Here is a 12,839-nt window from a genome sequence, read left to right as displayed (position 1 = left end):
TGTGTCCATTCAACTTGATCAAAAGCCTGAGAAAATTAAAATGTCTTTGATAGTGATGTAGTTATTTTTTTACTATAATGCATATTTCAAAATCTCTTTTCACTTATCATAGTATGTGTTCCAAAATTGACAAGTCTCTTTATCAGTTTCACAGAATGGAGCAATGGAGCAAACTGAACAAAATCCAAGTCCCCAGAGGCAAGCTGATGAAGACTCACTGCACAGCGCAAGGCTTTCATTTCTGACTGTGATACATGCTAATTAAGACTCTTTCTGGGAGCCTGTGAAGTCAGGGCCCTGTTATTTCTTGTTAAACAATGCCCTTAATCAATCCTTAATTACAGCGTGTTTCAGACAACTTTCTAACCACCCTAAACTGCCACACAAATCATGAATCAGCCTTCCTTCTCTCCTGTAGCCTCGTCTGGCTTAAAAAAACTAGCTGCTCTTGTTTAAGCTTACATGCGTCAACTTTACGGAAGCAGCTGTGAGGTACATGCACACATTAGAGGGGGAACACAGCAAATCAAAGAGGACTAATCAGCCACATTATACTTCAAAGCGTGGCGGTTGAGCTTTGGTAGTGCTGGAGAAAATAACTAATAAAAGGGGATACTTGCACATAACGACTTCCTAATTAATGCCTTATTGAAACATGAGGGATAAAAGGAAGATACTTAAGGTCATTAAAAGGGGTTCTGAAAGGACTTCTATATAAAAGAACACAAACACATTTCCTGTTTTTTAATATGATTCCATAAATAAGATCCACTTTCAGTGAAGGCGAATGACGCATTTTGACATAATCGACCAGTCTAAACCAAGATGGAAGCTTTCTGCACCTTGGAGGAAAATGTGTTGAAAAGGATGTAGTCTCATTGTATTGGTGATAAAAAGACTAGATCCATATGGATTAGCTTTTGAGGTACCTGGAACACAGCAGAACTCTCTCCAGCTTAAACTCAGTCAGATACTGGATCACTGGGCCAAGGCAGCAGATCACCGGGCTCTCCAAACTCAAGTAGAACAAACCAGAACCTGTGTAGATACAAAAAGAAAAAATATGTAAAGCAAAGATATTTTTGTCAGTTACACTTACTAAAGAACAATTTTGCACCCTGATGTTGGATACCTAGAGTATCTAGCGCTGCACTGTACCCTTGTATACATAGTGCCTGTCACAACTTCACCTTCTTTTGACACTTTCCAAGTTCAGCTGTTACTTTTCAATCAAATAAAAGTGTACAGTGGACAAAGTAAGCAGGGGAATTTCCTATTTATAGTGATCAAATGAATAATGAAAGAATACTATACTTACATGTAGGGGTGTAACAATGCCTCCTTGACATCATGATTGCAATGCAAAACTGCAAAAATGTGCATCATGGAGAAATGGCAAGGCATCGTGGAGAATGGACATAACAGGCCTAAGGAGGGGGGTTCACACTGCAGGCATTTTTTGCGGACTGAGGTGCCTTTTTTTTATTATTGTTGACAGAGACTTGTTTTGAACGCTCGGTACCTTATGGTTTTATTTATTCTGCACTGCTGTTTTCCCTCCGGAGCACTGACCGGGGCTGACCAATAGGATCAAAAGGAAATGTATGATATCACAGGCCAAAATTAGCATGACAAACAATTTCACCCAATAGTTAGGACCCACACGTTACCACCCGTGCTAAGCGGGTGAAGGCTAGCACCGGCGTCCTCTGAGTTCTGTGAAGCACCACTGCATCTTTTCAAACTCATCACTGGACAGCTTAACGTGCTCAGAAGAAAGTGCCAACCAGCAGTTCTGTTACATCTGCTAACAGACACATGCGCTAACTAGCATCACACCAAGTGATGGGGGAGCCATCCTACCCACCCATAGAGAGCGAGGCCAACTGTGCTCTCTTGGGTGGCTGTAGCATCGCCAGGGATCAAACTCACGATCCTCTGATGACAAGGCCAACGCTTAGACGCAGTTTGTTTTAATAGCACTACACTTGCTAGTTAATAGCAGGTTTCTTTCTGTCGGTACTGCGTTGTTTGAACACCAAAGTTAGCGAATGATTAGCAAAAATCATCAACTCACTAAAGCACTCCTCCTCACTCCAGTACTCCTCCTGCCTCCTGTTGTTAATAAGGCATGAAACATGATTATAGTCATTTTCCTTTATTCAAATTTTGTTTAAAATTGAATTAGAACACCAAACCAATGAGCCAGTATCTAGTATCGTAAATTAAATTGAATCAGGGGCTGAGTGTATTGTTACATCCCTACGTATATGCTGCCCATGAAAGGATTAACTTTCTTTAAGACTTGAATTTTCTTGTTACTTTTCAGTTAAGCATAAAATAATGCCTGCAAAGTTTAAGGTCATGTTCGTCAAAGTGTCTGCCCTGTTACGAACAGCAGGCTTTGCCGAACAGTGATTTCAGAGTTTTCTTTTTTTAGCAATTGTAAAAAGCACATGTTGAAATTTTCTTGCCCCAAAAGGTGGTTTAAACAAGTGAAAGTTTTGAGTACAGACAACACAACAAGATGATTAAATGGGGCACAGCATTATTCTTCAGGCTGCACTTGTGAGTCGTTCCTTCAGTTTTGCAGTCTTCACAGAGACAAATGACAAGATCTTCACAGCGTTCTATTATGTGTAGTTATGGCAAACCCAAAAAGAAAATGTATGGCATGAAAACATTTTGAAAAGTTAGAAATCGCCCAACATTTAACAGGCAGTACAAGTACAATAACAACTGAATTAACTTGATACACACCAGACGTTCCACTCTCTTTCAAAATATGCTTACAGTGATCAGTTATTATCCCACATAAGAGAGATATGTGGCTAAAAGAGTCCATGAACATACAAGGCAATAGACTCGGCTGCAGTCATTTTGGCCTTGCATTCCTCTCCCACAGCACTGCGCCATGAAGCTTCCCCATTGACGTCAGCCATTAAGCATTAGCATCAGCACGAACCTGACATTACATCAATCCGTCAGCCCCAACATACGCAGTTCCTGCCTGCTTTTGAGTCTGCATGTTTGCACTGATCTCAGACCAGTTTAGGTGATTCTCACACAAAAATTCAGGATAAGAGGGTTAACAACTTCTGTGTTTTTAGGTTAGATATTATTTTTAATTCTGAAGTTAAGATTCGCTTAAATTTTTGAGATTTTATGCGTTAAAAAAGTCTTAATTCTTCACAGTTTACTAAACTCCACTCTTCTGGGAAAGCTTTCCACAAGGTATTGGAGTGTGTTTGTGGGAATTCAGTCAAATTCAGACAAAAGAGCATTTGTGAGGTCAGTGCCGATGTGGGATGAAAAGGCCTGGCTTGCAATGAAAGTTCTAACTCATCACAAAGGTGTTCAATGTGGTTGAGATCAGGGCTCTGTGCAGGCCACTGGAGTTGCTCTACACCAAAGATTCATCCAGATAATTTGCCAGATAGTGATTCATCACTGCAGTAAACACATTTCTACTGCTCCAGAGTCCAGTGGCGGCATGCTTTACACTATTCCAGCCAACGATTGGCATTGTGCAGTGATCTTATGCTTGTGTGCGGCTGCTACACACTTTAGCACTCAGCAGCTCTGCGCGTTTGCATGATCTACTGCTTCTCAACTGAGCCGTTGTGGCTCCTAGACCAGGGGTCGGCAACCTAAATGTTAAGAAGAACCATGTTGTCCTTTCAACAAAAATCAAACCACCTTGGGAGCCACAACATTTTATGCCCATTTTACGATGCACTGTAAATATGTGTCAGTACGTGCTAATGTACTAGTATAGGGTAACAAATATAAACAAAAACGCAGACTTAATTTGCTCTGCTTTAAGCTTTAGTTCAGCTATAGCCACTTTTCTCGCATCTCTGGCAGGAAACTTTCCTACAAAAGTAGAATAGTTTCTTGTAAAATGTCTCTCAATGTTTGATTTTTTGCGAGGATTAAGTCAGCTTCTCATTCGACAGCTTCTTGTTAGAATTTTCCTGTTCCACCTTAAATGGTGCCTAAGGCACCAGAATGTAACTACTGCACCATTTAAGGTGGAAAGGGAACGTAATTCTTCGATTAGCTGATTAATCAAAAAATAGTCAATAGACTTACCAATAATAACATAATCGTTAGTTGCAGCCCTAAATTATTATATCCTCAATCACACTAGAATCTGGGGAAGCTCTACCTGCATCAGCACAAAAAGACATCTCATATCAGAAGCCCTGATCAGCATCTGTGTGTTTGCACTGTCATTACCACAGTAAGGCCAAAATCATTCGACATTTCTTTCAAGAACACAACTGCTCAAAAATCTGCTGTTCTCTCAGCAAATCTATCGAAAAGAAAATGAGTTCTTAAGTGCTGAGAAAATAACACAAGGGGAAGCTTCTAAGCTCAGATTTAACAAGAGTTTTTTGCACTACAGTTGAGTTTAGTTTTAGAGACTCCTGGGCCAGATGAAAAACGACGGCCTCAGGCTGTCGTCAACATGTTTTTATTACAGAGTTGAAGCCATGCCAGGGAGAAAACGGGCACCAGAGAGAGCATCAGGGCTAGTGACAGAGAGAGGTAATAAGTGCTGTCTAGAGGATGGAGAACAGGCCAAAGCAGGTTGATTTAGACCTGGTTTTGACAGGAATGTGCACCCCAACTCATCCTCCACGCCTCCACCCTAAAGACAGTAGCCATTGATCTCCCTGCTGCCTGTCCCTCAGGGAATGATTTTTCAATTACAGGACAAAGCCCACACACTGAAGCCCACAGCAGGTCAGCCGAATAATTCCAGATTCAAAAGACCAGCCAGACAGACAAGCTTGATGACATGGAGGTGGCGGTCAGGTATCAAAAAATACAGACACAGAAACTGAGCCACTAGTTTATTGCACCTACACCTACCATGTATCTATTCTCAGCAACCAATTAGAAACACCTGTCTGCAAAAGTTCTGCTGAATTTCTGAGTCGAAAAATAAATGCATTTGTCTGCCAATTTTAGTGCATAATTTCAATTAACTCCTTAAAAGGCCAGGGCCCGTCCACCAGCCCAAAGTTTATTACACACTTCTATAACCTAAGAATAGCTCAACCTGTTTGCATTGAAGACCCTGTGGTTACTGAATAATTACCCTTAGTATGTTATAAGCCTGAGATTTTAAGGGGTTCATTTGCTTGTGTTCATTTGTGTTTAACTTACTAGAAAAATATACATTTTTTTGTACTATAACTTTTGCAAAGGCCACATTTTATGTTTTATTTTTTCCATTATGGTAAATGGAACCCAGATTTTTCTTTAAACCTGCTTTGTGGCAACGCCTGTTGTAAAAAGCGCTTTACAAATTAAAATATAAAGTTTGACTTGACAAACAGTCAAATCAATAAAACATGTAATTTGACTAGGCGTTTCCAAACATTTGCACACAACTGTACATAAAACCTGTAAGCATAAAATGATTGTATATCCACAAATGCGATACTGCTGTGACTGACATTTGTTCAACAACACACACTGCCACACCACTACCATGCTGGCGAAAATGGTGCACCATTCAAATATGGTCAGCAGCTGTCCTACAATGGTCTCTCTCCATTGATGGAGAAAAAGGGGTAAATTCTTGAAACGCCCAATAGACTATTATCCAGCCAGGTTTTTTATTATCTACGTATATTGGTAGATATGACAGCCAAGAACACTCTCCCATTGGTTAGGTTTTCAGGAGCTTAACTGAAGCCTAACATGTAAGAATAAGCACTAAGATAAATAGGAAGTGACCGTGATTAATTTCCAATGGGGGGGCAATTTTGTGGGGAAAAGCATCACTCTAGGCCTTCTGAAAGTTCCAGATATGGTTGCGAGTATGAGCGGTAGCCTGAATCAGTGCATTTTAGTGCAGAAATAGGGCTATGCCAATACTCTGAAAGAGTACCAACAGCCAAACAACTTTCACGTAAATCTCTGTTAGCTTACGGACGCTAGTCAAAATTAGCCGTTTCAGAGCATGCAGTCTGAATATATACACAGACACACACATACACACACAAACAAACACACACACTACACACTCTCAGATACACACAGACAACAGAAAGAACAGCATAAAACAAGATTACCTTTTTCACGATTTTCCAGTGTCTGAGTGGATGTGCTGCTGTAGAACTCTTTGACAGTCATCACGGCCGTGGGATACTCAAACTGAGTGCTTTCTCGCTTCTCTATACGAATGCGATCGTCTGCCTGGACACTGCAGGTCAGGGCCATGTAATCATGGAGGGAAATGAAAGAACAGAACACAAATAACTCTCAGCAATCAAGTCCAACTACTGTCACAGGCTAAAGAGTATGGTGTAACTCTAAATGATGTTTTTCTCACTTATAGCTCAGTAAAAAGTGTAGCCGCTGAAACAAGCAGCAAAACTTTGCAGAAAGCATAGATTCTAAACTATCAATTGATAGAAGACGTTTATAAGTGAAAGAGGAATTTAATAAGGTTATAGTTGTGTGGACAGTCTTATTTTGTGGAAAGAAAAGACGTTTTTGTAATTGTATAAAACAACACGTTCCAAAAAAGTTGGGAAAGGGTCATGTTTACCACTGTGTTTCATCACCTCTGTTTTCAACAGACTCTGTAAGCGTTTGGGAACTGAGGAGACCAGTTGCTATTGTTTATAAAGTGATTTGCCCATTCTTGCTTAACATAGGATTTTAGCTGGTGAACACTCCTGGGTCTCCTTTGTCGTATTTTACATTTCATAATGCGGCAAATGTTTTCAGTGGTGATAGGTCTGGACTGCAGGCAGGTCAGTTTAGCACCCGGACTCTTAATACGGAGCAGTGCTGTTGTAATACATGCAGAATGTGGTTTGACATTGTTTTGCTGAAATAAACAAGGCCTTCACTGAAAAAGACATCATCTGGATCGCAGTATATGTTGCCAAAACAAGTATATATCATTCATTAAATGGTGCCTTCACAGATATGCAAGTCACCCATACCATGTGCACAAATGCACCCCTATACCATCATGAAGACTGGCTTTTGAACTGTGCACTGATATCAAGCAGAGTGGTCTTTAACCCGGAGGCCACAGCATCTATGATTTCCAAAAAGAAATTCAAATGTTGATTCATCAGACCACAGGACACTTTTCCACTTCCCCTCAGTCTATTTTAAATGAGCTTGGGCCCAGAGAAGGGGCTGGCATTTCTGGATCCTGTGTATATACAGTTTCTTCCTTGTGTTTTAGAGTTTTAACTTGCATTTGTGGATGCAGCGACGACCTTTTACAGACAGTGTTTTTCAGAAGTGTTTCTCAGCCCATGCAGTGACTTCCAATACAGGATCATGACTGTTTTTAATGTAGTGCTGCCTGAGGGCCCAGAGATCTTGGTCAGCAAATATTGTTTTTTTGTCTCTTGCATACAGAGATTTCTCCAGGTTTTAATGTTATTATGTACCGTAGATGATGAAAAGCAAAAGTTCTTTGCTATTTTATGTTAAGAAATGTTATTCTTGAATTGGCCTGTGCAGCCTTTCACAGAGTGGTGAACCCCTCCGCATCTCTACTTCTGAAAGACTCAGCCCCTCTGGGATGCTCTGTTTATTCCCAATCATGTGACTGACCTGTTGCCAATTAATCACCAGGTGTTATTATTATTTTTTTTTTTAGCATTACACAACTTTACCAGTCTTTTGTTGCTCCTGTCCCAAATTTTTTGGAATGTGTTGTTGGCATCAAATTCAAAATGGGCATATATTTTTCAAAAAACAACATTATTGCATTTTGTTATTTTTTTTTCAACATTTTGCCCAGCGTCCCAACTTTTTTGGAGATGGGGTTGTATATATATAATCCAGAAGGATAAGACGTCTTTAAAGGGGCCCACATCCTATGTTTTTCTTATTTCCATTTTTTTCCATAGTACATTTAAAGGACTATTCACACTGATTTTTACAGACAAAAAAGAGGAGTTAAACACACACATGTTAATGCCACCTTTCACATCGAGTCCAAAACTGAATAACTGTGACACTGCATACATTTTTTCATTGAAGCCGGCTCAATTTTTTTCTGCTTTGTACGGTAGCATTAAAAATCAGGCTGACCAATCAGAGCTTAGCTTACCTGTAGCACAGCACAAAAGCTTATTCAACAAGCAATACACTGACTATAAAAATGCAGATGTTAAAGAAAATATATGGCAGACCACAACTGAAAGCCTGGGTAATGACGGTGAGTATGTTACAGTGCCTGCATACAGCCTATTGTTTTAGAACCGCAAACTATTAGCTTTCCTCGCTAAAGAACATTTGTGTCTGTGTTTTTCTTTTTGTAGTTGATCTTAAAATTAACAACAGGGTAAAATCCTAGTGAGACATTTAACAAAAAGACAAGAGGGTCTACAGACTTCCTGTGGCTCATTTGCTCCTTTTTAATAAGAGGCGCAACAAGCATAAGCAGAGACTTGAATTCCCCTCACAACATATGAAAATATCTTCAGAATCGCTCTGTCAGTTTCAGCTTTTGGGCGAGGTGGTGGAACTCCTCATTCTGTTCAGTTTTGTTGCAAGGCTTAAAAGAAAAATGATACGTTCATTATCACTGTTACTTAAGTAATTCACTGAAGCCCAGTATATTAAAAATTGCAACCATTCATTTCATCCAAAAAATCATACTTGCTGTAAACAGGCCCTTAACACATATGTACATGATCTCTGCTCTGACTGGCTGCCCTGTAATGTGCTTCATACAGAGAGCATTCTGGGGGGTGAACTACAGCATGAGTGGGAGGAGCTAAACTGCTGTAGACTGAATAAGCAGATGTGTGGAAACAGAATGACATCATAAAAACAGTGAATTCAAAATGGACTGATGGGCTTCATTTCCATAAATGAACTGCTTGAACTGGAGCATGAATGGCACAGTTTTTTAAACGTCAATGTTTACATACTATTTATTACTCATATATAGGTTATATAAACATATTTCAAATAGGTGAGGTAAATTCAGTTTTCCTTGATATGGGCCCCTTAGTAGGAGTGAACAGAAATCTAGACCAAAAGTTAATTTCATTAATCACTTATTTCACAGTCAACATTTTTTCAGAAATACAAAATAATTCGGCACTCATAAAACATACGAAAAAAAGGTATCTTTAGAATTGCTCTTACATATATCACAGTTAGGATATGAAGCACGTTTCATTAAATATCACTTGTATGCGTGTAAATTTATTACACTGATTAATGTTTTGCTTGACATTTGGTGTTGCATAACACTGATGTTCGCCAAATGTTGAAAAGCTTCATTTTTCAGCCAACAGCTTCCATATCACTGTCTTGAAGCTGCTGTGCGCTTTTCTCACAAGATAACAGCTGCATGCTGGTAACACACATACACTCCCAACCTGTGTTGCTACCCTTCCATTCACTCCTGCTCCCTTCCATTCAGCATTGCCACAATCTCAAGGACTCTCACTGTCCTTTGTCGGCTCTTTGCAGTTGCTGGGGCAACCAAGGTGCGCACACGCACGTGATCTGTGCGAATCTCTCTTGAGCTTCCTTTTTCTTTCCACACCAGCAACTCCAACTTGTCTCAAACCAATAATAAATGTCCTCCAAATTAGGGATGTGGATGGTTCTTCTAGGGATGGTTCTTCAAGGGTTCTTTGGGAAAGAAAATGGTTCTATATAGAACCATGAACATTCAAAGAACCCTTTGCATGAATAAAGGATTTTTTGCATCATGAAAGTGCTCAGATTGATGGAGAATGTGCTGTTGATGGTTCTATATAGAATCTTTTTGAAAAGCGTTCTACATAGCACCAAAAAGGGTTCTTTTATTGTAACATCATAGAACCGTCTACAGCACATTTTCCATCAATCTGAAGAACACTTCTAGCTAGTTAGTTTAGTTAGTAAAACTAGCACATCCTTAACAACGTGTCCTTGGAAATGAGCTCACATTCAGGCACTCATTTTTCAGAGTGGCAAACACTGGTTGCCTTCAGCAGTGCTTCTCTGTGAACTCATGTTTAACCTGTAGCAAAGGCAGCCTAAATGAATACCTTCTACTGTCTGTCTATATGAAATGCTTTTCTTAAAGGTAATGATTTGCACTGATTTCATTTAATTTCTTCAAACACACCATTTCTTCATAAAGGACTACAGTACATTTACTTGCAGTAATAACTGTGCTGATGTGTTATTTGATTCTTGTGGAAATGATGGACAGATTTAATCATGTTATTTTAATACAGTAATATACACCGATCAGGCATAACATTATGACCACCTCCTTGTTTCTACGCTCATTTTAACGCCTCAGTGTCACTGCTGGACTGAGAATAGTCCACCAACCAAAAATACCCAGCCAACAGCGTCCTGTGGGCAGTGTCCTGTGACCACTGATGAAGGACTGGAGGATGACCAACACAAACTGTGCAGCAGCAGATGAGCTATCGCCTCTGACTTTACATCTACAAGGTGGACTGACAAGGTAGGAGTGTCTAATAGAGTGGACAGTGAGTGGACACAGTGTTTAAAAACACCAGCAGCACTGCTGTGTCTGATCCACTTGTACCAGCACCACACACACTAACACACAACCACCACGTCAGTGTTAGTGTAGTGTTGAGAATGATCCATCACTCAAATAGCACCTGCTCTGTGAGGGTCCATGGGGGTTCTGACCACTGAAGAACAAGGAGGTGGTCATAATGTTATGCCTGATTAGTGTGTGTGGTGTGTATGTGTGTATGTGTCTATATATATATATATGTGTGTGTATGTAAGGAGTGCCGGAAAAAAATCGATTCTTAGATGCATCGCGATGCGGACCCGAACGATTCTGAATCGATTCACTAATGTTAAAAATCGATTTTCTAAATATTTAATTTATAACGCAACGTTGACGGAACGCAAAAGGCAAAACTTGGAAGCGGGTAAGTGCAGCGCCCGGACAGTCTGTGACGGCACATAACAAAAACACAACGGGATGAGTGAGAAATCCGACCGGCTCCCTCTGCATTAAAGCCAGGTTAGGTCAGGAGTCGCAACCCAAACATTAAGAAGAGCCATTTTGTCCTTTCAACAAAAATCAAACCACCTTGGCAGCCACAACATTTATGTCCAGTATGTCTCAGTATGTGACAATGTCCTAGTAGAGGCTACACAATATAAACAAAAATGCAGATTTACTTTACGCTTTAAGCTTTAGCTGGAGCCGCTTTCCTCCCATCTCCGCCAGAAAACTTTTCCTCAGAAGTAGATCAGTTTCTCATAAAATGTCTCTCAACCTTCGACTGTTTTACGAGGCTGAAGTCGCTTCTTATTCTCCAGCTTCCTGTTAGAATTTTCCCGTTCCACTTTAAAATCTGACTGAGGCACCAAATGTAAACGCACTATTTAAGGTGGAATGGGAAAATTCGAAAGAGAAGCGACTTCATCTTCGCAACTTTTTAGTGTTTGACAGTCTCTAGTTGCAGATTTAACTTGCCAGGAATCAACTGCGCTGCTTATGAATGCGAATAACGCATTGTTGCTATGTGACCTGCAGCCAGTTCTCAGTCGTTGCGAAACAGGGCTTTCGCGCTATGTTGCACACGTCCCGTCTCGAAGATATTTTACTGACACAGCGATCCCCCCCTCCCCCGTCTCTACAACGAGACCAAAACAGAAGTAATAAAATCACTGACTTAAACGGGTAGGATAGCTGTAACATGTGCTGCGTGGACATCCACTACCACTGGATCTTATTTCACCGTAACTGCGCCTTTTATCACAGATGACTGGCAACAGCGTCTCCAAACAACAGCAGTGAATGAGAGCCTTCTAGTTCACTTACCACATCACTTCCATTTGATTTATTAATAAAAGATGTTGGAAGTAAATTCACTATGGATCATTACAGATACTTTGCTTTAAAAGTACCAAGTCCTCAGACAGTAGGAAAATAGAAATCCTGTATAGAAAAAAAAAATGCATGGAGATGCATCGATAATCGTCTTATAATCGCATCGCAGCCCTCTGAACTGTAATCGAACACACATACATATGAAAAACTATATGTATATGTACACATATACATACATACACATACAGTTCTACCTAACAGTGTGCCACTCCAACAGACTCTCTGGGGCTTACCTGGCCACCCCATTCAAAAAGTTCCGGCTACACTTTTGCGTTTCACCAAACTGTGTCCGTATATTTTCTCCATCTTCCTGTGTTGAAATAGAACAAATAACTGAACAGTGATTTCAGTATTTGAATACTAGCACCTTGACGGTTAACAGAGTAATAAAGTACCCGTTAACATCCCCTCTACGCACACAACATCCTGACAAGCTAAACAGCACATTCCCTGAAGGGTTCAAGCAAATGAGCTCAGAGGCAAAGACATGTGAAGACAAGAAAAAGTACAAGAGAACAAGAGTGGTGAGACGTCTACTGGCATTTCAAAACAAAGCAAGCCGAAAATCACAACCATCCAACATGCAAACACACTTCTTTAGTGCTCTATAAAGCATACAGACCCCCGTGGAACTTTATTTATGGTCATCATTCCAAAGGCCAGCTCGCCAATATCACTGCCTTTCCTTTTAATCAGCCTTTATGACAGCAGTTTTATTGCTGTTCTCCGATCAGTTCAACACACCTGCCACAGCTCATCAGTGTTTTCCCGGTAAAGCAATAAGAGATAAGAAAGCCATCCCCCAAGTCAATAGAAAACGTCAATACAGTCACATATTGAGGCTTCTTCCCTGCTACACTTATCTTGACATACAGTGCTGACATTTATTGCTCTGCTGAGTATACTGTTCTTTCCAGGTCCATGTGAGAAAGAATTTTTTTTTTTC

The 12,839-nt window shown here is 40.2% G+C and overlaps 1 protein-coding gene across 1 annotated transcript in view; it reads right to left on the bottom strand.

Annotated features, from left to right (window-relative positions):
* Positions 1–12,839, bottom strand: part of msh3 (mutS homolog 3 (E. coli)) — a 90,964-nt gene that overhangs the window by 60,257 nt on the left and 17,868 nt on the right. Inside the window, exons 9-10 of the mRNA XM_036598947.1 lie at positions 6,093–6,223; positions 930–1,038 (exon numbers count right to left, since the gene is read on the bottom strand). Of these exons, the coding sequence (XP_036454840.1) occupies positions 930–1,038; positions 6,093–6,223 (240 nt within the window). The remainder of the gene's footprint in view (positions 1–929; positions 1,039–6,092; positions 6,224–12,839) is intronic.

This window comes from Colossoma macropomum, unplaced genomic scaffold (genome assembly GCF_904425465.1).
Source record: "Colossoma macropomum unplaced genomic scaffold, Colossoma_macropomum, whole genome shotgun sequence".
Taxonomy (NCBI): Eukaryota; Metazoa; Chordata; class Actinopteri; order Characiformes; family Serrasalmidae; genus Colossoma; species Colossoma macropomum.
Note: the sequence above shows the minus strand (reverse complement) of the source record. Positions and strands in the feature narration are given on the sequence as shown.